Source organism: Phyllostomus discolor, chromosome 1 (genome assembly GCF_004126475.2).
Source record: "Phyllostomus discolor isolate MPI-MPIP mPhyDis1 chromosome 1, mPhyDis1.pri.v3, whole genome shotgun sequence".
NCBI lineage: Eukaryota > Metazoa > Chordata > Mammalia > Chiroptera > Phyllostomidae > Phyllostomus > Phyllostomus discolor.
Genome location: NC_040903.2, coordinates 193,227,597 through 193,253,079, shown reverse-complemented (window position 1 = coordinate 193,253,079; position 25,483 = coordinate 193,227,597). Strand labels below are relative to the sequence as shown.

The window sequence follows — 25,483 nt, the reverse complement described above, 5'->3', positions numbered from 1 at the left end:
GGCCTGCCAGCACATTCTGTAGCTGTACTCATCAAGAAAAGTATTCAAGACAGTTGCCAATGTCTTGGGGTTCTTCTCTGGGGTTTGCTGAGTTTTCCAGAAGGAAAAGGACCATCCCTACCCCTCCCCTATGAACAAGCCAGCAAATTCCCTCCTCTTCCTACACCCAAGTGACCTCAACATTTAGGGAAAAAGAGGTTTCACTACAAAAAAAAAAAAAAGCTTGCTAAACACCCAATCCTCGTTAAGTGGATTGCAGTCTTGGGCAGTGCCCCCGGACACCCTGGACAGATTCCAAGAAAGCGCAATTAATGGATCTGCCAGCAGGACCTCATGGTGCTGGGCTGAATGCAGGGAGGACCTGGGGAAGATGGAGGGATGGGCTGCCTTTGGCTCAGTGGCTATCGGCTTCGTCTGTCCTGGAAGCCAGGCCGGAAGGTCTTTGTGGCAGGCATGGAGGTATTTAATGCAGAGCTCAGATTTTAGTCTCTGCCAGTACATGGTGTTTGGGTATCTTTAAGCTTTCTCTGTTTTACCCGCCACATTGATTTTTCAAGCCAACCCCTGCAGGGAATACCAGGTGGGCAGCAGAAACTTCTCTATGAGGACGCTTGTAGTGCAGGAGGGAGGGTGGCTAGCTCCCTCTGCCTGCCTCTGCCTGCCCCTAAACCTGGGAGAGGAGCCCAGCTGTGGGGGGGTGCCCCAGGAGACGCGTTCCAGTTATTCCCACCAGAGGCTCCCTAAAGGAAGCTGGTGTAGTGGGGGCGGCCCCTCTGGCCAGAGGACCATGAGCGTCCCAGGCAAAGGCAGCTAACCTTTAGGCTCAGCATAGCGTAATGTCTACCTAGAAGCTGGAATAATAAAGCCTCAGTCACTGAGACGGGAAGGAATGAGGTCACCCCGCCTGGACGCCCTGCCAGGAGAGGCGTGCTGCCTCCAACACGTGTTCCTGGGGCCCCTGCCTGCCCAGCTCTCAGCACCTCCACTGATGGGGCCCCCTGCACCTACTTTTGGGGAGGTTTACAGCAAGCAGCCTCTCTTCTCCTCCCTTTACAACCCCTAAGAGTTTCTTCCCATGCCGAGAGTTACCGTCCTTTGACCCATCTTCCCTTTCCCCTCCCTTTCTTCTGCCTCTCCCCTGCTGCCCTGTCTCCCTTGTCCAGAGAACCATGCTCTGCCCTCCTCACTCCCAGCAGAACCTCAAGCCCAGAGCTGCCATGACTTACAACTGCTGGCTTCCCCTTGTTTGCCCCCCTGACCCAGCCCCTGGAGGCTCCAAGGACACTTGCCCAGAAGAGGTCCTCTGCGGCGCCTCCCAAAAATGCCTGTTTCCCTCCCTAACACTGACACAGCTCACAGCCTGACCTGTGGAGCCTGAGGGTCCTGCCTCTTCCCTCCCTCCTCCCCAGCTAGTATAGAGCTCTTGGCTCTGAACTTCTTTGACCTCCAGAAACTCACAAATACAGAGCCCAGCTCTTCATGTGAAGCTGGCAGTGCTAAGGTCCAACTTTGGAACCTAACACCTTGTCCCGGCCAAGCTCCAAATGCATTTAAAGCAAACACTTCTCAGCTTTGGGAGATCATGACCCTTCTGAGGACCTAAATAAGCTATAGTCCCTCTCTCTAGAAACACACACACACACATACAGAGACCTCTGCAGGTTTTAGGGGTTTAACGGACTCCCTAAACCTCATCCAAGGTCACAGACTCAGCTAAAGAATCCTTGATTTAGTGGGATTTAGTGGGATTTAGTGGGAAGGAGACTCTTGCCATGACCTGGAGGAATGTTTAAGCATGAACCTTCTGGAAGAGGATGGGGTGAGACAAAAGACAGTAACATGGAAAGACTTGGGGGTAGTTTATATATTTCCAGCAAAACATAACAGAAGGTATCCGGTTTAAAACTATGTAAATCAGGCTTTGGGCTTCGTAACAGCCTTAAGTCCCAAACCGACAAAGCTTCATACCAGAGCTAGTTAACTCTGAGATCCACGGGCAGTCTTGGTTCAGCCAGACCAACAGTGGCCACGTGTGAGAGAAGACACATGAGGCTTCTGTTTACTAAGGAGAAGCTAAGGCTTTCCCAAGGGAGTGTGGATGAGGTGGGGCAGGAGGGCCTCCCCCAGAGTTTCCAAGGATCTCTCAAGCAGTCTTGACTGGAGCCCTTTCCGTCATAGTTAGACTCCCCAAATTTACCCCAACCTCAGAGCTCTACTCTGCTGGTATCTCTCACTCTTGTAGTTTTCTCGAAGGATCCTTTAAAAACTTTGGCAATTTGCAGCCCACCCCCCAGCTCTAGGCTTATACAGGCATCAAGCTACGAACCTCTCTCTCACAGGTGCACACATAACACCCACTGGAAATCAGGACTGCTGGAATTCAAAGCCGGTTAGGCAAAGGCTAGGGACCTGACATTAGAGGATGCAATGGTTCCTTAAGACCACTGAACATTGATTTGCTGGTCCATGCTAAGGCCTTGCTACAAGTAAAGTCCTGCTTCTACTAAAAGGGCTCATTGGGCATGTAGAGCATTCACATTTCCTTGTATATGGTGGAAAAGGCACAGTAAAATGCCATGCCTCTGGGCTGGTTAAGTGGCTGTCCTGTTGACTTCTGTCTCCCGGGACCAGGAAACCCGCTAGAGCCAGGGCCCCCCTGGACTGGCCTCCATGAGCCTTCTTCGAAATTGAAAGGTGGCAGGTGCCACCCTTCTGCAGTGCTTTCAGTTTTGCTTCTGCAGCCTGAGCCTCGCCAGGTCTTGGCTGTGATACACAGCTGGAGAGCCAGCCCCATTTACCACAAGGAAACTTGCTTCAGCCAAGATCTTGGGCCCAGTTCTGCTGTCCTAAGCAGTTTTAAAGAAGGTGAGGTGGGCCAGCCGGGAGGCAGTAGCCAAACCAAGCAGACCAACTGAGCTGCATCTGGAGTCAGGTCCGGCCCTGCCAGCTGTGCAGGGGAAAAGGGCTGGGAAATGCCAAGTCAGCCACATTCCAGCCTCTTCCTTGCAATGCCATCAATAAGTAACCACAGTGGGGAGAAAGGAGGAAGCTACAACAAAACCGTCCCTCTTTGGGGGGCCACTCAAAGGGCCAGGAGGTTTACGTGGCCCATCCCACCTCTTCTCACAATTGTCTTTCTCCTGGAGTGGGTTCCCCTGCTCAAGCAGATTCCTCCGGCTCGGGTCTCAGAACCCTTCCTTTGGAAGTGATAAATGCTAATGGGGTGTTATGAGAGGATTGATCTAAGGGAGAGCTCTGCCTTGTGGAGCCCTGGTGGAAAGGACCAACAGGATAATGCAACAAGCCTTTATTGCAAAGAGCTGCTATGAAATGATAGCAGGCTACCCCCTCACATGCACCAGCCACAGATGTTTCCATGGACACCTCATTCTACTTTGTCTACTTTTAGATTTGGCTGGCACTGCTTTACCCCCTAAATCAGGCTAGCAGGCCAGAAGAAGAAGTAGACATCTCCCTCTCTTCCTTCCCCTGCCTCTGAAAAATTTTTGAATCCTATTGATTTCATTACTAAAGCTTCAGTACATCATCCCTTGTCCCCTAGCTTTAGTCCGCCCTTCCTTACCTTTCACTCTAACAATTGCTATAGCCTTCCTGCCCTGATTGGCTCCCTCCTGCCCATCAAATCACGTGGCCCTTTGCTGCCCTCTCTGGCATGAATCACAAGGCCCAGTGTGATCTGGGTTCTGCCCAACTCTCCAACCTCATCTCCTGCCTGTCCACAGCCTGCCTCCCAAATGTAAACCATACTTCTTGCAATTCCTTCCACAGGCCCTACCTTGTTCACACCTCACTACCCCTGGGGCCTCTCTGCTGGGATGCACTTACCCCTGGACCATCTAGGTTGGGGCATTTTCCCATTCATAAGTGAACAGGTGGCTCAAATGTCGCCTCCTGTGTAAGGGTTTCTCTCCCATGTCTGTCCTCCCTCCCCCAAGGGCCTGAGGCACTTTATCTGCCTCTATTATGATAATGACTTTATGGTGAAATCTTGTGATTAGCTATCTCTTCTTTCAGGCTCCTGAAAGAAGTACGCCCTTGTTCCCGGGTGTCCCCAGAACCCAGCACAGAGCTTACGTAAGGGGAGAGTAGAGATGTAAGGGTTGGTGCAAGACTTAAATCTCCATGCCTGCCAGGTGGTAGGTTGGAAAGAAAGACTATTTTTTCTGCACTACCCAAACATCTTTCCTGACCCTTCTTCCCGCTGTCCCTGAGTAGGACTTTCCCATTATCCTTCGCTGATGTCCAGCTTTAACTGCCAGGCCCTAAGAGGATGCAGGAGGGAGGGACCGGATGAGGTCTCCTTGATGCTCTCACGTGTGCCAAGATAAAGAGGGCTTATCAAGATATATTTCTCTGTATCAGACAGTGACCCCTCCACCTATCCACACATCCTTCAAGCTGTTTATTCATTTAACAAATATCTATTGAGCACCTACTATGAGCCAGGCACTATTCTGAATTCTGGGAATACAGCAGGGAGGAAGGCAGAGAATACTCCTCTCATGGAACTGAAATTTTCATCAGGCGGGGTGACACAGACAATAAGTAAACAATACAGCAAAATATCAGATAGTAGTAAGTATTTGGTTGAGACTTCAAAAGAGGGGTTGTGATGGAGGGTGACCAGGCAGCTCCTTTAGACTGGGTGGTGTCTAAGAAGGTGACATTTAAATGTGCAAGCAGGAGCCAACCACAGGAAGATGGAGAAATCATGGCACTTCTTTGTCACCAGGGTCCTGTAGCTCCAGGCTGATGGAGAGTGGACCTGGAAGCCCTGGGGAAGGCATGAACTTGGCCTTGAGGAACTGAGGAGGGCCAAGGACTGCAGTGTGAGGGTAGGGACAAGAGGAGGATGAGAGGAGCCCAGCAAAACCATCCTGCAGGGCAAGTTCAGGTCAAGTTAGGGCTCTCCCTGAATGTACGAGGATGATCTAAAAAGCTCTACACCCAGTAAACCTGGCCACCCTGGCCAGCTGCCTCCCGGTTTAACCACTTCTTTCTCTTCCCTCTTACCCCGGCCCCTTCCCAATTTCTCAGTTACTTCTGGGTTCCTCTTGTCTGTCATTTGATTACAAGTCCAGCCTCCAGGTAACACAATTACCAAATGCAGGTCAAAGCTTTCATTCTTATCAAAACCAAACACGGTCAAGCTACATGAGAGCCTTTAAAAACATGTTAGGAAAACATATTTCTAAACACTTCTCCCAACTCTATAAGACACCTAAAAGAGAGGGGATTTTTGAAAGCAAATTATCCCTTTCCTATTAAAAGTGTTTATAAACTTCTTAGTTTTTATTTTCTTTAAACATTCCTTTAGCCCATAATTGGAGGGTAAGACATCACTCATAACTGTCCCTGGCAACAGGGTCCACTTGTGCTCTCGGCCCCCGCCAGCCCCTTACCTGCTGGCCCAGGACCCACAGGCTCGGCCCTTTCCCAGCATGCTCAGCCTGCCTGGACCAAGACCACGTGGTCTCGGGGTCAGGGCTCCCAAGGAAACTAATGGGATGAAGCTTAAAGTCTTGTCTCCTTAGCACTGAAGTTCAAGAGCCAAGCGGCTCCCCGAGTGGTTGACCACAGCCAGCAGCCCTCACGGGGTTTAGGGGGAGTACACAGATGTGGGCGCTTTAAACCCATGCCCCTTCCTTTTTTCCCTCTCTTCTAATAAACGTCAATATTATCGCATACGCATTTCTGCATGAAATGGAGATGGAATTTTTTCATATTCTAAGCATAAAATAGCATCAAGGTATGTAATACTGAATATACCTTTTCAAGAATCACCCCCCTCCAGTCTTCTTGGAGATCTGGACACAGCCCTCTTTGTTTGAGATGCCCCATCACTGAGCACCCGGGGCTGCCCCCATCAGCCAACCTGTCAACCCCTGTCTCCATCTTCCCTGACTTTGTGCTGTGCTCTGCTGGGGGAAGCCTGGGCGCATCCACATGGGGTGCAAAATCAGAGCCGGGGCCAGAAACCAGCCCCAGAGCTCACAGGTCTGGAGGGCTGCTGAGAGCAAGCACCCCTGGACAAGCAATTTCCAAGAGTAGAACCCACGAGGCACCCACTGGGCTTGATGTGACACAAAACTGGGTTCTCAGGGCGGCTGCCTTCGTCCTCCTCCAGACACAGAACCACTGACAGCTGTGTCTGCATCCTCGTTCCCCCGCCGAGGCACACACCTGCGGTTCGCTTGGTCGTCACTGACGTCGCTGCACTTGGGCGCTTCTCTGGGCCTGGAGGCCTGGGCCTGTCATCATGGTGGCACTCCCTGCCTTGTTGACAACAGCTCTGCCTCTGAGCAGGTGTGTGGGGTCTAGCCCCGCTTCTTGGTGAGCCACATAGGCTCAGAGGCAGGCTGCCCATCCCTGCCAAGCACACGGTACTTCTCCACTGCACTGCTGCAGGCATCCGAGTACTGGCCCATCCCTTCCGCTGCGCCTCCGTAAGGGGAAGCACCCCTCACAGGCCTTTACGGACCTGGCTCCTGCCTGCCTCCTCTGCCTCCTCTACTCCCACTCTCATTGCCTGCTCTTCCCTCTTACCCCACCCGCCCTGCCCAGCCGTACTGATAATAGACCCGCACTTTCTTCGAGTCACAGCGGTCTTTCCTTTTTCCTGGAATGGCTTTCCTTCTTTTTCTGGCTAAGTCCTACCTATCCTTCAAAATTTGGCTCACCTATCACTGCCTCGAGGAAGCCTTCTCTGACTCCTCCAGACTAAGTTAGCAAAGCCTTCTCTGTTCTGTTCTAGCACCTACCACACAGCCTGTCAGCATCTGTCTAGAGCCTAGTATCCCCACTAGGCTGTGTTCTTTGAAGGCAGGGATGTGCTTCATATCCCTGGATTCCCAGTCTGTAGCCCAGTGCTTGGCATGCTGCACGTGTTCAAAAGGTGCTGAGCAAATGGGTGGATGTGTGCATGCTCCAACCAACTGACCCGGTGGGTCCAAATTAGTGAGCGCCACAGATGCCGGTCACTGGGGAGCACGTGCATTGCAGCTTCATGTCAGGACTGCCTCGGCCAGCATATCGGCTCCCGAACTAAGTTGTTTTTGGCTATGGGAGTATCCAATCCCACTGCCCAGAGCCACCTGGAATTCTCACACGTCTCCCTCCTCAGAAGAGAAGAGAAGAGCACGCCCTCCCTGCCCTTCCTGTTCCCATCATATGCCATCCCTCTTCCTGTCACTGAAGACTATCGCTCCTACGTATCTACCTCTGAGACCCAAGTGTGGAAGTCTCTAGACATCCCTGGACTTGCCTGTAATCTGGTAACTACGAGCTAGAGTCAAACAACAAAGAAAAGGGAGGGGAGAGGGGCAGGGGGATTCTTGGTCGAAGGTGGGACAAAGTGTTCTCAGGAGAAGGACTGACTTGCAGCTTTGGCCCTGCCCAACCCCTCCCCAGGCCCCTGCCCCAGCCTCCACAGCCTCTGAAAAGTCAGGGGCCCCACACTCCCCACTCGGCCCAAGTCCTGCTCACATTCTCACCTCCCACCTCCAGTAGGCGCCGCTGAGTTAATAGCCTGCACCATGTCAGTGGTGAGGGCATCCAGGAGGCTTGTGATAAATTCCATTTTCTTCCCTTCCGGACAGCCTGAAAAATAAGGTGAGATTTGAAGGCCAATGCCAGGTAAATAATCCAGTGAACCGTTTCCTCAGCAAACACCATTTCCCAAACCTATCCAAGTCCTTCTTGTCCAGCCAATCCACGTTGGGAATCCTCTCCTAAACCACAGTTCCTCCACCTGCTGCCCACATAGGACCATCAGACCACAGGGATAATAATGCTTCCAATTTCTTTTCATTCCACCAATTTTTGCTGTGTGTCACCTCAGGCACTATGCTAAATGTTAGGGACGTAACAGGGTTGTAGGGTCCTTATCCTCATGAAGTTCACAGTCTGCTGGGGAACTCAAGCTATTTCCGGTATAGCATGACCCAGTGGTCTCTACAGGGAAGGACCAGGTGCTGAAGGGACACAAGGGACAGAGAGAACCCCCTTTGGTCAGAGTTGATTCAAGTAGACCTACCAGTTTATCTAGCTAAGATCCTCCTCCTTTTGTTTCACTTCTCATTCAACGTAGATAGTAATGATCAAATTTTCCTTATACATGCTCTCAAATCCTTTGTTCTTCTCTCCTCCACGTACTATTCCAGCCAGACCGAGAGCACGATGAACCTTCTCACAGACATGCCCTTTCCAAGTCGCCACCCATCTAGCTCAGTAGGGCTGGTGTGAACACCACCACACAACCGGATGGACGGGTGTCCCTGTAAATTCATGACTTCCAGTCCCCATGGGCCCGCAAGGCTCCTTGCACAGCCCTCCTCTGCAGCGACTCTTTCATTCTCCCCTCTCTGCGAATCCCCGGGGCTGTGGCCAGACACTGCCTTCTCAGAGAAGCTCAGACTCTGAAGTAGACTCTCCCTGCCCTCCTCACAGCACCTTGCTCTTTCCCGTCAGAGTTCCCATCACCACTATCCACACATGTTTGTATTCCTTTATGTGTATAGTCTCTGTCCCCTCCGCTACGTGAGCCTCATGCCATTTTGATTATGTGCCTGGCACATGGCAGAACCCCAATTCACACTCACTGAGGAGATGACCGGAAGGAGGCCCCCTGGCCTCCAGACTGCGTTGTTGGAACAGTGATTTCTACACACCTGACTAGGAAATCCACCAGCTCTCAGGACCCTCTGTGTTCAGCTCTCACTTTGGAGTCCTGATGTGGAATGGGAAAGTGGGTCCAGCACTCACATGCCCTCGTCTGAGTGTGTGTTAATTAAACCTAGAGTGTTTCAAGCCACCAATATTTGCTAATCTTCTGGCAAGTCATTGGCAAGAGAACACTATATATAATGGTAACCCAGCACAGAAGCCACTTAGAGGTCCTGAGCCTTCTGCCTGTGTGTCTTATGTCACAGCCCAGTGACATTCCTGGGCCACCAGGGATCATTGCAAAAGCACTGGGCAGGGCAGGTGACAGACCCTGCCCGTGCCCCCAGGACAGCCCCTCCCTATAAGCTCTTTCTTTTTTGGCAGCCCTGGGAAAAAGGGTTCACAGTGTCCAGAACATTGTCCCAATCACCATAAGATAGAGAAAGAATTGTAGAATTGCAACAGCTATGCTTTAAAGATAAGAAGCTAAGGGGGGAGGAGGAATGTGCTCAAGGGCACAGGACTCATTAGGGATACATCCCAGGCTGGATGCAGAGCGCATAGCTCTGGCTCCTCGTTCCTGGGAGGCCCCACCCAGATTCCTGCTCCACCTCACAGACTTGGGGAAACAGACCTTCAGGAGGGCAGCTTTGTGCAAGGGGTGGGGGGGACAGAAGAGGTGAGGTGCCTCAAGGGGCAACGTCATTTCCCACCTGGCAGCTCCCTGTCCTTGAAGGGGTCATCTACCTCCACACTCTTGGCCCGGGCGTCGCTCTCACAGCTGGGCATCACATAGCTGGGAAGAGAGAGAGAGATAGTGGGTGAGGAGGGGACTCGGCCACTACAGCCAGCAATGATCTGTGTTGTCATGAAGGCCAGGGCTCCCAGGGTTGGCGGCGCAATGCCTCCTGCACTGTCCGGCAGCTACAAGGCAACCACAGCATCAACATTCCTACTGAGACATGTTTAGGCATGTCCTTTCTTTATTGTTGTGGTTTTTTTTTTTAATCCTCACTTGGGTACATTTTTTCATTGCTTTTAGAGAGCAAGGAAAGGGGAGAGAGAGAGAGAGAGAGAAATGTTGATTAGCTGCCTTCTCATACACACTCCCACCAGGGACCAAACCTGCAACCTAGGAATGTGCCCTGACCAGGAATCGAACCCATGACCTTTCTCAGTCCACAGGACAATGCTCCAACCAACTAAGCCACATCAGCCAGGGCCATGCAGCATGTCCTTTCAATCACTGAAGCATAGTAATGTCACCTATGTCTGCACATGAGATCATCTTTTTGATCCATAGAACCTAGTGACTCAGGCATGGTGGTAACTTACTCATCAGTGAGCTGAGGCTGGGAGAGGTTACCTACTTTTCCAAGGTTACCCAGCATCCAGGATGCGGATCTTTCTATCAGAACCTTATCTGCCCGTGAATGGAAATACTGCTCTTCCAATGTTTTGACTCCCACCATCCAGGACAGTGAAGCTGGGAGGTGCCAGGGGCCAGCCCGACAGCAAGCTGGTGCTCTCGCCCCAGGATCCACCTGAGCGGCGGGACTGGCTTGGGGGACTTACCGCGTGGAGGTCCCAGGCAGTGGGCGCCCCGTGTCCACCAGCACGCACCAGCAGTAGCCAGTGGACTGGTGGCACTGCACTGGCTTATATAGCCCCCCAGGCGCGCACTCTGGGATGACAATGCCCTCTCGGGGATTCTGCCGGGCCTCTTCCAGGGCACTCTGCCTCTCCTGGTCACACGAGTGGACTTTCTCTGCAAAGGAAGACACAACCTGTGGTGACTATCACTTCTGTGACATCTTCGCTGCCTTCAGTGCAAAGGCCCAGCCTAGTGCAGAGGAACTGATGGCTTGGCTGTGTCTCCCACACCAGCCCACAGGAGGCGCTGTGGCCCTGTCCGCTGCCAGGGCTCAATAGCATTCACACCCAATAGGTTCTAGCTGGGGATAGCAGGGACCCTCCTTTCGTGGGCAGCCGTGTAGTGGGTTGGGGGTGGGGAGGGGTGGATTTCCTGACTGTTTACAGAGTGGTTCCTGCTGATGCACTGTCTGCTGGCTCTGGGAGAGGTGGGTGCCAGAGCCTGATTCCGCAAGCCTTGGGAGCTGATCAGCTGAAGAGCTGACGCAGGAATGCCCATGTATGGACACTCTCCCAAGCCCAGACACAGCAGGAAGGAGCCACGGGCCGCCAGTCTCAGGCGGAGCCAAGCTCAGCACCCAAGAGGAGCAGACACAAGTCTCAACCCCACTACTTCACAGCCTCCAAGGAGGCTGGCCAAAGTAAGCTGAATAGACGGACTTGATCCTATTACATAACGCTGCTTCCAGCCAGTGGGAGAGAGAAGCGGGCCCACGGGGAGGTGTCTGCACTCAGTGGCCTCGGGAAACAGGTGGACATGTCTGAACAGCCACGCCCCAGGATCCACCTGAGCGGCGGGTGGCCACACGTGGTTTCCCCCGAGCCAGGCCCAGACCGAGGCAGCATGTGGAGCTCTGTGCCAGGCAGGGCCGGATCAGGGGACCTCCCATCCCACCCCCACCCACAGCCACTGACCTAAAAATCCTACTCAGTCAACCAGTCAACCTACCTGACTTCCTTTTCTTGTTTTTGTTTGTTTGTTATTGTAGTTCAGCTGTGATTTGTCTTGTAATTATTAAAAATAAATAACATCGGGTTTCTTTTCTTGTTATAAAAGAGTTTTTTAAAGCCCATAATCCCATTAGTTAATGCTACCTTCCCTAGACCTTTCCTTATGCATATACACAAGCAAATGTGTGTGCACGCACCTGCTTATACTTTTACAGTAAAAGAGATCATGTCATACACCTGTACAATTGCTTTTTAATCTACTTATTTATCTGTTTGTTTACCTTATTACTTTTTTCATGATTATCCTGGAACTTTCCTCTTCGAGAAGATGGCAGGAATACAGTCTTGAGCATGCTGTGAAATTCTTAGAACGTCTTACAAAAATACCATTCCTAAGGCCAGCAATTTGGTATCAGCCACCTGGAGACTCGTGCTCCTCACTGCCCCACAGGACAGACAAATGGTCAAAATAACAGAAACTCAACCCTAAAGGAGCTAACCCCTTTGAAATGATGGCTCTGGGAATGTTCCGCACGTGAACGGCACAGATGTTTAGACTGGTCGTGCCCAGAGAGGCAAAACAGCTCAGCCCTGACCTAGAGAGACACCAGATAACGGGGAACGGATGATCTCACTCTGAGGAAAACTGCTGGGAAGTGATTCTCACCCCAGGAGGAGGGGAACGTTTCCTGAGGGGCATGTGAATGTCTGAGGGTCTGGGGAGGCAGGTATGCATAGCACATTCACTATCAAAACAAAATTTTGAATTTGCAAAGTGAAAAACCTACTGCTGTTTTCATAGTGCAAACACAGCAGAGCTAAGCAGCATCTCCTTGGCTAACGGAACAGGAGTGTTTAACAGCTGCCGGGCATTAGACTAGGGATTCTGAACCCGATTGGTGCTACCCCACAGAAGAGCCTCAAGAAGCAGCTTAGGGAAGAGACGTAAACCGATGGGTGAACCTGGCTTGGCGACCCACAGGTTTCACTTGAGTCCCTGGCTGGGATGGAGCCCTGGCACCTGCCAGGGGATCACGTAAGAGTGTTTCAACAACTCCCCACCCCCAGTCTGGTAGCCTCATTTTCCTACCTCATATTTCATGCCACAGGAAAGGCGACAGAGGAGCAAAACCAAAGGAAAACAGCTTTTGACTGGCACCACGTTTGCGCAGCAACCTCTGGCAGAGGCTTTAAATTAAGATTCCCCCGTCCAATATACTTAAGCCATAAATCAGACTGAAAGCCAGACGCAAAGAGGCAGGGCAGGAGCTTCCCCAGGGGCAGAGTGAATGATGAACCTGGCTTCACACCACTGGGGATCCTGAAACTGCGGCAGTGTGGACAGGAGCCATCTGAAAAGAGGGGGGAGCCGTGGTTTGGGGGCTGTCGAGATATTTCTGGAAGGCCTTGAAGGCTGTTCTGAAATGCCTCTAGCCACCTTCCATAGAGGCTGCACCAAGTGCAATGGAGGGTAAAAACCATACAATTGAGAAAGGTCGCTAAATTGGAAAAATGGGGGCTAGCATGGAACTTAGAGAGAAGGCCAAATGCAGGGTTCACTGCCCTTTGATTGCTTTGGTTGCTTGCTCGCTTATCACTTCACAATAGTTCCCACAAGTCCAGGTGCCCCCCTAAGAGAGAGATGGAAAGGCTTATAATAATAGCACTAGCAGTTCATGAAGAGTACACAGAGAGTGCCTTCTAGCAAAGAAAAAAATCTCCCTTAAAACCATCTTTAAACTAATATTAGTCAAAGCAAATATTCATTGAGTAGCATGTGTCAGGCGATAGACCAAGGGCTTTACTGGCCTGGTCTCTTCATCTGTGTAAGGTAGACACTGTGATTATGCCTGTTTGGTGGACAAGGGAGATGAGCATTGGAGAGGGTCATGAATTTCCCCAGGTTCCCTCAGGCTGCAAAACGGAGGGCTGAGGTTCCAGCCCAGACTCCTCTCTTGCTAATCCCTAGACAGTCCTGCCTGTAATCATTTGCTCTCATGGAAAAATATATTTATTTTTATAGTGTGACACTTTTCCAGGTCAGTTGCTTTGCAATCTCAAATTGCTGCATTCAAAATGAAGTGTGTCAAAACACATACTTGTTCATTCTACACAGAGCAGCTTCTTCTGAAATGATTTTTTTTTCAGCTTAAGCACACTACAAAGCTTCTACCAGAGTATTTTTTCCTCTTTGCCTCGGACCTGAAAAACTTAAAGCCAAATTTGTCCCTCCTCTGCCATTACAGAAGAGCAAAATGAATAGTAATAGTTAACACTGAGTGTTTACAGTGTGCCAAGCTTGGCGCTGGTACTTCACTTGTAGTAACTCTGTAGTTCACTGTCAGCTCATCACAAGCCTCTGAGACTGGTGTTATCATCATCCTCACTGAGCGGAAGGGGACCCAGGAGCACAGTCTGGCTGTGCAATTTTCTCAGCGTCACACAACTAGGAAGGGGCAGAGCTGGGTCCCAGTCTGGGCTGTGCTCCTTACCCCTGCACTACAGTCTCTAACTGCCATAGATAGACTGCTTTGATTTCTATTGTAACCTGTGTTTTCCTTTGACTTGGGTGCAGCAGATCGTTACAAAATGGTCCCAGTGAATTGCACTTCCTAGTATCCACACCCTGGCGTAGACCGCCCCCATGTCTGTTGACTCTGATTTGCTTTGGCCAGTGGAAGGGGCAGAGGTGACAGTGTGTGACCTTCAGTCCTGAGCTTTAAGAGGCCTTGAAGCTTCCACTTTCACTTTCTTGGGAGCCACCTCCAGACCACCCCCTAAGGAAGCCAGTCTAGCCCACTGGCAGATGAAAAGCTACACACAAGAGAACCAAACGGGCTCAGCCCACAGCCAGTACCCATTGCCAGGTCTGTGAGTGAGGTCTTCTTGAACATTCCAGCCCAGATGACCCTCCTGCTGGATGAGTCCAGGAGTGAGTTCAGGTAGAGCCAATCAAGGAACCACCCAGTCAACCCACAGAAACATTAAGAAAGATATATCATTTTTTCTTTAAGCCATTAAGTGTTGTGGTGGTTCATTAAATAGCAATAGATAACTGAAATATCTAGACTTGCTCAACTCTTAATCAGTTTACCCCATATGTTTATGGGGTAAACTCATACCCTTCAGACCCTTCAGCCTCAGACCCTTCAGCCAATCGAGCAATCAGTCGATTGTTTCTGCAGTGCTTCTCCAGAGGTCATGCAAATACTCTCCACTGCCTGGCTGGCATGGCTCAGTGGACTGAACGCGGGCTGCGAACCAAAGTATTGCAGGTTCGATTCCCAGTCAGGGCCCATGCCTGGGTTGTAGGCCATGACCCCCAGCAACCGCACATTGCTGTTTCTCTCTCTCTCTATCTCCGTCCCTTCCCTCTCTAAAAATAAATAAATAAAAATCTTTAAAAAAAATACTCTCCACTGTGTAACAAGGACGAATGGAAGAATTTGGAAAGACCATCAAGTCATTAGAGACCAAGGCTAAGATCATCCACACGCTGGTGTTCCCAATTACTATGCACAGATGAGAAAGTTGGACAGAAAAGAAGGCTGATAGGTGGAAAAAATGGATTCATTAGAAATATGCTTAGCTTTATGGATATACTGGACCACCAGAAAGATAAACAGGTGGGTCCTGGAACAAATTAAGACTGAAACATCCCTGGAGGAAAAATGGCAAAACTGAAGTTGTCCTGCTTCAGGCACATCATGTGATGGCAAAGTTTTTCTTGGAAAAGACAACAATGCTGGGAAAAACAGAAGGCAGCAGGAAAAGAGGAAGACCAAAATGAGATATTGACTCCATAAATAATCCCTAGGCATGAGTCCACAGGAGCTGGGCAGGGCTGTGAAGACAAGACATCTCATTCATAAGGTCACGAGGAGTCAGAGCTGATTCAATGGCACATACACACACACACACACACACACACACACACACGGAACATAAGCTCATTCTGAATCTGAGGACTCAGAGGTCAGTCCCATCCTTGGAGCCATTTTCACCCCCTACCTTTCTGAGTCCCCACCCAAAGAATCTTACAATTTCCAGCTGGCAACTTTTTAGATACCAAGAAATCACCTTCCAGAATGCAAGGCAAGGAATCTATTTCAAGGGTGTCTTCTTGACCGTTGGGTCACAGAGGGCACTCCTCTGAAGTGAACATATGTGGTTCTAAAATATTTGATCTCTGCTTAGGAGAGTTCCAGGAAGAATGACGAGATTAGAAGGTCTGGCCTGATAACCAAGAGAATGGGCCAGGACTAGCTGTAAACACTTGAAAGACGTAAACAGCCGGGGAAAGAGGACAATCAGGGCTGTCTAGGGAGCATGGGAACACCTGACCACACATGCCGACACACATATGCACACCTGGCCCTATAATCCTAACCCGGAATGGTCACTCTCACCTGGCAAGGGGCAGTTTAAATCTCACTCACAAGTCTCTGACTGCCTAAAGGAAGAAATATAACAGAAAAGCATCTTGTGGGAGTATTGGGAACACGGTCTGGCCTTAGCCACCAGAAAACATGCCTCCCTCTGTACCAGCAACAACACGGAGCAAGAGGGCAAAGCAGGGCTGAAGTGGGGCGGGGCGGGGGGCAGGGAGGGGGATGGCAAAGAGAAAGATTGGGCTGAACTGCACGAACATAAACCCCGTCTACAGGCCCAGGGCACAGGTTCTCCTGTGTCCAGCCAAGACAGGATAAGCGTGGAGAACAGCACTGTCTGCTCCAGCAAGCCCGGGCCTCCAGACCTCTCAGTTACTCATGGTAATTAGGAGCCAAGGGGAGCGTGGAGGGCCTAAATCCTCAGCTAATCCCCAACCTTGATTTTAGCCCAGAGTTGATCCTTTTGTTCTGGGAACCTTTTCTCCTTTATCATCTCTTCCTTTGTTTCTTCTTTACTTTTTAAAAACAGGATGGCCAACAAACAGAAATGTTAGAAGATTCTAGTTTCAGGTCCTTGGGCTTATCATTCTTTCCGGCTGCTGTCCTCCAGAGGAGGAGCTGGGGAGGGGCTGAGCAGATAGAAAAGTCGAGGTGCTGAGTAACCCCACGCCTGAGTCAACAGGTACAGGTAAGCCAGGCACGTAGTGAACTCTGGACCTAGCAGGGGAACCTCACGGTGATGGAGGCAGTGAAGAGATGAGTGGAGGAAAAAAATATAATAAAGATTATATATTTTTTTAAAAAGAGAGACAAGTGGAGAGAAAAGGCAGCAGTCAGAGGAAGTCAGTAGCAGTTAGGTTCTCTAGAGAAACAGAACTAGTGAAAGATACATGCATTTATCACATATATGCAAAGAGGTTGATTGATTGGTTGGTTGGGTGATTTTAAGGAATTGGCTCAAGTCTGAAATCTGGAAGCTCAGGCAGGATTTCCATTTGAGAGTCTGGAGACAAAAGTCCTTCTTCAGAAAACTTCAGTTTTTGCTCTTGAACTGATTGGATGAGGCTGACCCACGTTACAGAGGGCAATCTGCTTTACTGAACTGATTTCAAATGTTGATCATATCTAAAAAATACCTTCCCAGCCACGCCTGTGTCTGAGTCGTGTCTGACCAAACCGGGTGCTGTGGCCTAGCCAAGCTGACACACACCACTGACTGCCACAAGGTCCGTATAGAAACTGAGAGCGAGAAAAAAAGCCAAATCTGATAGAAAACCATACCCAGAAGGACCGAGAAGAACCACGGGCCAGAGAAACATATTGGGAAGATGCCTCCATGAGCAATGCAGTCTTTCCAGAGAGAAGGGTGTTCCTGAGTCTCAGACCTAAGCCGGGATCCTGAGAAACACAGAGGTTAGGACTCACAGGGAGCATGCAGAAGAGGTCAGGGGCCTCTGTGGACCCAGCTTTCACACAGGCTGGTACTGGCTGTGTGCTGGCACCATGTAGGACTCTGGAGGGGTCAGAAAAATTGTGTCAAATGTAGCAAGAAGAAAGAATTGGCCACAGGATCTTAACCTACCCCCATTCCAGCCTCCCTCCATCCCTGAGCGCCCCAACCCCAAGCAAAGTTCTCCTGCACTGAGTCTGAAGTTATCGCCTTTGGCCTGCCTTACCCTTGGTGCTGTGACTTGACTAGGCAGTAAGCTCCTGAGAGCAGGACTCTGTCACACCCTCGCCCATCCTTCACCACACCCATCCTTGGTCCCCAGCTCCTTATTCATAGGAGAACAATGGACTCAGGGGGTTCAAGGATCCGTACAGAGTATTTAGTCCAAGAACCCCTCCATTGCTTGGATCCTGCAAGGCCATGCCCAGCCACAGAATTCCGTGCTAGCCTGACCCTTCAGACATGGGACCACCCACTGCTGAGTAACTGCCAAACAGTGGGGATGAGACCACAGAGGCTGCAAACAGAATTTATCTGTCCCTTTGACTCATCCTGGGAAATAATACACTCAACTCTCAGACTATCAAGTTCTGAATTTTCTTAAGAGAAAAAAATCAATAAAAGGTTACCCACTTGAAAAATGAGAGAGCTTATTTATGTTTCATTGCAAAAGGAATCGTCCCTCTAGGCCAAGAATATTCAGAAAAACACTAGCATTGTTTCGCCTACAATTACCCTGAAACCCCTTCAAATACCTCACACCCGCTTAGCCTCATCAAAAGTGCATGAAATGCTGAACAATAACCCAAAATGACAAATTGTGTGTTAAAAACCACCTTTCCTAAATCACAACATGAAATTTCAGAGGTGTAAGAACCCAGATTCCCCGGGTTGGCTTGTGGGCATGCTGTTGGGGTAGTGTGGAGGGGCGGGAGGAGGAAGGGACAGCAGACACAGAAGGAGGGTAGGACCAGTTTGAAGGCACTGACTCCTGTTCTTGAAGGGCCCGCCCAGGTCCTACAGATGTGGTCTCTGGGGAAACAGATGCTCCTGGAGACCATAGTCTCAGGGAGGGATTATGATACATCCCTGAGCAGGGCTTTCTGTTTACTTAGCCACACAGCATTTTAGCACTTCAGGTTTCAAGCCAACTCTGTGAAGAAGTTATTTTTCTTACTTGTGGACTTTGCACTTTTTCATAGGAGGGGCTAAGTGGCCCCGGAGGACCTATTTTCCAGGCACCACTTGCTGGGCTGGTTCTGCCCTTCCACCATGGGCTTTCCACCACATCCAGCACCGAGCCATCGCCAATTCCTGAGCCTCAGAGTCATCCGGGGACTCCAAGAAGCCCACAAAGAGGAGGGAAATGCATAGAAACACTGCCCAGGGCTCCCTTTGGAAGAGAGGACAGATGTAGACCTAGAAAAGGAGAGGCCCACAGCAGAGGCCCTGCCAGGGCTGGAAAGGGGCAGGTGCGCTGACAGAGAGCAAAGTCAACCCCTGAAATCCTGCTCAGGTGTGTGCCAGGTAGTGGTGGGGTGGGGAGAGCAGAAACAGAATATGCACATGCTTAAAACAGTTACCTCTTCCATGGGAACAAGTTTCCCCCGTCTCATTTACTCTGAACGCCCTTTTCCCCATAAAGTAGGCAGCCAAATGAAGTGCAAAGATAACATCATCCCCCAATCTTAACATACGACGGAATCTTGGGCCACTTCCCTCGAGGAGGGCCACATTCTTATGAACTAACTGGCTGAGAGAAGAGATTTCTTCAGCTCCGGCCCGAAAGAGGAGAGAGTGGTATGAAAGCTCAGGGGGAAGGCTGTTTCCAAATGCCAGAGGGAGCCCAGGGCAGGCAGAGGGAAGAGGTTCCAGGAGGAGAATGGGGGTAGGTGGGGTTATCCGGCCTCCTTGCAAGGCTGAAAGCACGAGGAAGCGCCCCTTCCCCTGGCCCCACACATGCCACCCAGGGCCTGCCCATGGAAGGCTGAGGCAACAACAGCTGGAATAAAGGCAGCACGGCTCGGTGGCCGGGACATGGGCTTTGGGGTCAGATGAATCAGTCTCTACCACTTGTTAGCTCCGTGACCTTGGGCAGTTTACTTAGCTCTCTAAGCCCCGGCTTCTTACCTGAATAAGCAGAGTAACAATAGCACATGGGTCATTGTGAGGATTAAATGCCATAGTGTGTGTAAAGCACTTAACCTGGCACCAGAGTAAGTTGATAAATGGTAGATTATTAGCTGGTCTAAGGAGCGGTGTCCTCAGCAAATGTGGAGTAAACCCAGACTTCCAGACCCATCCCTGTGAATGACCAGTCTCCCTAACTGGACTGCAGGGGCTGACCACAGGCAGGCAGTGGGAACAGCCTGTTCCAGGGGCAGGCAACAAAGGGACACACTGTAGGTAAACTAAAAAAATAATATAACTGAGAACCAGTCCGCTTTTTATGATTACCATGCCAGCAATTCAAAACAACGCCTGTGGTAAAATAACTCCCCCACAGCAGGGGGACTGCGCCCTCCCTTAGTCACACCACTGCCGGACCTCAGCGCCTTCCTGAGATGGGCCTTGTCCTTCTTCCGTGGGCCCCTTAGCACCATGTAGAGGAGGTGACACATGATAGCTGTTGATGGGCCTGTGACCCTGAACAAGGCCCACAATTAGTCTGAGCTCCTTTTCCTTATTTAAAATGATGCAGCGGTGCCAGATGAGACCCCTCTCGTGGCCCACGGTCTTCCAGTCAGACAGCGTCAGACGCGGTCCCCACCGTGCGGGGGGCCCCCAAGCATCAGGGAGGGTCTGACCACAGGGCAAGGCTGCCAGGGGCCTCCTTTGTTCCTCTGACGGCCCCCCATGCTCCTGCTGGGGGACCCAGCCTGCGATGGCTCCGTGGTCCCATCTGTAGGACAAAATTAACACAGCCCGTCCCACACGCTGACGCCGGCTGAGAGCTCTTCTCCCGGGGCCTCTGCAGCGGGCTCTGTCCACCGGCCTCGAGGCTGGGCTGAGCGTTGCAGGTGAGGAGGGGTAAGGGAAAATGGCAGCCCAACCAGCCCACATGAAGGATTTCTCTCTGAGGAACCTCACATGGCCATGCGTGGCGCACCGCTGTGACCTCTCCTTCCCACACAGACAGAAACTGAGGAGTGAAAGAAAACAAGATATAAATTCTACCAAAGATATTTCTTCTAGGATGGATTGTCTCAATATAGCCAACAAACACCTTAAAAAAGAACTTTTCCCCCAAAGCATCACTGACTCACATCCCCTCAGATTTTAGTAAAGGCGCTGTCTCTACTGACTCATGCCATTAAGTGAGCTCAGATGACCCTTCCACCAAAGAGAAAAAGAAATGCTTCACAGTGGTTTTGCAATGAGAAGTGGCAAGCTGTCTTCTTTCTAGTTTTTCTCAGTAACTCGTTGACCTTGACCTGAAAAACTGTCCTTTAAGGACAAGAGCTAGTAAATAAAAATTCAGGCAAGAAGGAAGCAGGGGGCACAGGCCAAGGGAGGAGATGGGAGAGAGATTTTTTTTTAATTTGTCAAAATAAAGTACCATAACTTCACTCTTCATCCCCCAAAACACTAATGCCACATGTGCAAGTGTGTTTATGAAATCTATACCCTGCCTACTTCCAAAGCCATTTTACAAATAAACATAAGATGAGGACCCTCAGATCAAAGCCAGAGACCAGAATTGATTTCTAGCAAATTGGAAGGAATCAATTACAATACCTTGGCAGGACCTTTGATTTCCGTTTTTTATCAACAGAGGCCAAAAGAAAAACACAGGGACACATGGTTTTGCTATCAGCCCTAAAAAGCAAACAAACTCACCTACAGAAAAGAACAAAACCTGTGCTGGCTGAGCACGTTCTTGGGGCCGGACCGTACCCCCACAGCCCACACCACTGCGCTCCTGTGTTCCAAGTAAACAATGTGCAGTTGAAGGCCCAAGGCAGCCAGAAAAAGCTAGTTTTAAAATAAGGTAAAAAGGGACCGGGGGCTAGGTTCTCTGGGGCTTCCAAACATGTTTATGGCTTTTCTCTGCAAAGAGCAGACTTGGGAAAGGTCTTTGTTGCCACAGAGAAAGCCGTACGGATGATCGCCCGTCCCCAGCTCTATTCTACTGACCGTTACTGACCGAAACACCTGCATAAGATAGGTGGGCAGAACTCCAAAAGGCTAGTTATAGAACATCAAGGGTCCGCTTTTATGTAGACATTGTAAATGCACACAAGTCCAGACCCATCCGCGGCTACTAACGTTAGTGAATTACTCATTCTTCCTCCCAGTCACGTCATGTGTGGGGCTCCAGGTGGCTGTGGGGTATTTGCTTACGACGGCTACCTCTGGTTTCCCTGAGAGCTGTTTATTTTTCCAGGCCTCAGGTTATTACATCACCCCGCGGTTTCTGGGCAGGCTGAGAGTGCTGGTTTGGGGGTAGGGGAATCAGCCAGGAGGTGTCGTTGCCTCAGTGACCCCCAAGCCCAATCATAGCAGCGGTTCTCCAGGCAGGCACTTCCTGGCTGAAGGAGAAATGATCCAAATGCAGTCAAAGGGGCCCAAAGCAGGCCTGGAGGAGCGGTGCTCTTAATACGGGCAGATCAGGGCAGGATGCTGCAGACAGCTGTGCTGTGCCATGGGTGGGGAGTTAGGCAAACTCGCTCACGTAGGAAGGAGAGGGCAGCCATTTTTCAGGCAGAACTTATAAGAAATGCATTTCTACCTGTGTCCCCATTGATGGCTGTGCCTGGGGATAGTCACCAGAAGCTGCTGCACAGGTTTGCTGGGCAAAGAGGCAGGAAGGAAAGATAGGGTCTCTTTTGATTTAACCAGAGGGCTAGCTTCCCAGGCCTTCTTGAGGTCCCAGATTAGATCATGAAAGAAGTTAACTAGAAAAGATGGAGATAATGGAGAGAACGAGATGGAGAAAGAGAAGGTAAATGACGCCACCTGAGGCCGCAGGCATCAGCCGCTGGGTCTGGGACCAAGGGTAGAGGCCTCCGTGCCTTGAGGGGATTGCTGTGCTGCTGGAGGGCAGGGTGCCGGCTGGCAGGACCGCGCTTCCTGAGGGAGAGAGTCCTTTCCCAGGGGAGAGAACAGACTTTGTCATACAAAAGAAGAAGGAGAAGGAGAAGAAAGAAAAGACTCTTATAAATCACAGCCAAAGGCGAGAGTCCACGAACAGTAACATTAGAAGCAGTGGGACATCGGATGAAGAATGAGGTGAAGCCTAGTTTTTGTCATTTCTTTAATCTCCCCACTCTCCTCTATAAAACGTAAGTGACTTTTAAATATTGTTTAAATTCTAGCTATATTAAGAAATTCCTTGGTAGCTAACCCCCAAAACAAAAAACTCAGCAAGAGTTCTTACTGTCTCAAAAGCAGGACAGAGTCTCTGGCCAACACTCATGCGTGGGAAGATGCCCACTCTCGAGTTCTAGGTGTTAGCTGACCAGGTGTGCGGGCTTCCTAAATGCAAGAACTGCCAGTCTAAGAATCAGAAAGAAGTCCAGTGAGGCATACTTGTCAATGCTGAACCTACCAAGTACTCAAAAGGTGATGCTGAGCATGGTGAACATGTGACGAAGCCTTAAAAATAAGGACCAAACCCTCCAGGAGCAGCGAAGGAGACAGGATCAGCCTGCAGGCATCCGTGTCATGTTGTTGCAAAACTTCAGCTGCCCAGTGGAACCTCTCCAACGTCAACAGTCCCCAGGCCAGAAAACAAACCTGGCGTCGCTGGGTCTGAGTGTGAAAGAAGGACGCTCGGGGCGTAAGAGAAACTGGGATGGCTTTTCTGCCTCTGAGACAGAGAGTGAGAAGAAGAGCTCACACCAAGTCGGCTCCGAGTCCCAGAATTTTTCGGCAAACTCCAATGGGAAACTGTCTCAGGGGCTGGACCCAGAAGTTCTGGTCCATGCCAGAGCCGGCTGCCCAGACATGAGCTATCCTTAAAGTGTATCTGACTTTTCCTCAGACCAAGGGCGATCATCTGAAAAGTGGTTCACACCATACGTAAAGATAGTTCATCAAGAGTAGCTATAGCTTTGGTATCTCCCCCGACACCCTGTGCTTTCCATTACCCTCACAGGCAGAACTGGGGCCGACCTGGGACAATGAAACATGGCTGGGCCACTCTAACAGAAGAAGGTGCTTGTACCTGCCTGGAAATCATTTCTCAATGTGACCTCATACTCATCCAACTGGAAACTGTATAGGAGTAGGAACGGAAAGCAAAGCTGAGTGGAAGCAACAGGGTCAGCTAACTGGACATTGCCACTACACCACACACAGAGACTACAACTCAAGAAGACCAGCGCTCTGTTCCCAAGGATCTGTGGTTTTCCCCAGCCCCACCATTGAATAGCTGTGACTCAGGACAAGTTAGTTCCTCTCTCTGTGCCACTGACTCTTTGTCTGTAAGATGGGGACAATAACAACACATCTCATAGGGCAATGGTAAAGCTCAAAGGAGGTGGCACATGTGAAGTTCTCCAGGACCTGACGTGGATGAGCTGTGATGACAGCTATGGTGCTGATTTTACCGAGGAGGACCATTTCTCCTCCGCCATCCTTCCCCAGGGCAGTCAAACACCGAGGGCTAGATTCTAGAGTAGACAGACAGCCAGTAAAGCCCTTGTCCTCACAGAGTTTCTAATCCAGGAAGAAAAATTCACCACTTGGGAATAAAAATGAAGCAGGAAGCAATTGCTAAATGTCAAATGAGTGGTCCAGGCAAGAGGTGCTGTATAATTTCAGAGACAGCCACCTTCATATTGACCACTTAGTCACAGAAGTAAGCTGTGTGCTGGGCTTTGCAGATCTGCAGGAGGCTCAGGGGCTGGGGACACCACTTGCAGATGTCACTTCCAGGCACCACAAGCACCAGAACCATTTCTCTTTGACTTACGATATTTTCCTGACCATGACGAGGAGGTGGAGAAGATTCTAAGTATTGTAGCAGCTTCCTAATAGATGCTTTCACCTCAGGTGACAATCACAAATTCTCTCCTGATTGAAGAATTCTCACTACAAGCATCATCACTAATCTTCCCATTTTTTCCTACCAATAATGATGATAATAACAAATACACGTACTTAAAATTCATCATGCAGTCACTATTTATCACTTAGTCAGGCATCAGTTAAGTATCACACAGACATGAACTCAGTTAACCTTTAACCACAGTCCTGTGAGAGAGGGATCATGATCCCAGATGAGAACTGAGGCTCAGGGGGATTATTTGACTTGGCTGGGTCACTCACTAAGCATTGGAGCCAAAAAGCGAACCCAGATTTCACTAATTCCAGAGCCTGGGCTTTAACCACAGCCCTGTTTTATCAAAGAATTTGACCCAGGGGAGTTCACATGGTCTCCTTCCCATGCACCACCCCGCAGCTCCTCCAGCTTTTATCAAACAGGGAACCAGACACGTGCTGAGGTACTGGTCCACCCAAGTAACAGAGGTATCAACCGATGCTTCATGGGTTCACCTTGTAGTCTAACTCACTCCATGCATGCTAGTCCCCACACTACCTACCACTTTTGGGACAGAGCTAAAGGGCCAAGGACAACACGCTCGTGACTTGCTGGCCATGTAAAACTGTCTGCCACTTGAAAGGGGTGTATCTTTGTTTCTAATCCTTCCTGTCTACAAGGAAAAGATGATATGGCTAAATTCAACTACTAGGTGCGAATTATGCTTGGTGGCATTTCTCACAATAAAGCCTCCGGCAGAAAGAAGAATGATTTCCCCCTAATAGAGCTACAGGTTGGGTCTATTAATACATTTTTTGTTGGTGAACATCTGGTGTTTATTGATGGTAAATAAATTGTATTGACTTTGGTCTTCACTGATGGTAAATGAACCCTACAAATCTAACCATTCTTTAAAAATTATCACCTTTCTACAAGGGATTCAGCCAGTACTAAAATCTGACCCCTCACAGGTCCTCAAAAGATCAGACTAGAAAAGGTGTGACATTGAGCATCTATTCAGAGCCTTAAAAACATACACAACCATGGCTCTTGAGGCTTGAAGACCAACTGCTCTGTGACCAACTATTCTTCTTACAAATATAGAAAGTCAGTTAAAAATACTAAAACAGAGCCAAAAGGGTTTTTTTTAGCTGAAAGTGTCAACTACTCATGAAAGATGATCCCTGAGATAATAATTCAAGACAATTAAAGTTGGAAGGGATTAACTCACTTAATCTCATTCTACAGCTGTAGAAACTGAAGGCCCAGACAAGTTAAAAAACTTGCGTAAGCCCACACTATAGGTAGTCATGGGGTAACCGTGGGCAACCATGATCAGGTAAGTACATAATCCAAGGCAGGTTA

General features: G+C 49.9%; 1 protein-coding gene and 1 long non-coding RNA gene across 6 annotated transcripts in view; one reads left to right on the top strand and one right to left on the bottom strand.

Moving 5' to 3' along the window:
• SMOC1 (SPARC related modular calcium binding 1) overlaps positions 1–25,483 on the bottom strand; it is a 150,372-nt gene that overhangs the window by 8,747 nt on the left and 116,142 nt on the right. For all 5 annotated transcript variants that reach the window (XM_036011549.1, XM_028506533.2, XM_036011522.1 and 2 more), the window contains exons 8-10: positions 10,261–10,453; positions 9,399–9,481; positions 7,515–7,620 (exon numbers count right to left, since the gene is read on the bottom strand). In XM_036011549.1, the coding sequence (XP_035867442.1) occupies positions 7,515–7,620; positions 9,399–9,481; positions 10,261–10,453 (382 nt within the window). The remainder of the gene's footprint in view (positions 1–7,514; positions 7,621–9,398; positions 9,482–10,260; positions 10,454–25,483) is intronic.
• LOC118497415 lies at positions 10,129–25,481 on the top strand. The gene is made up of 3 exons (XR_004899940.1): positions 10,129–10,140; positions 10,205–10,207; positions 23,032–25,481. It is a non-coding gene; the product is annotated as an uncharacterized LOC118497415 (long non-coding RNA).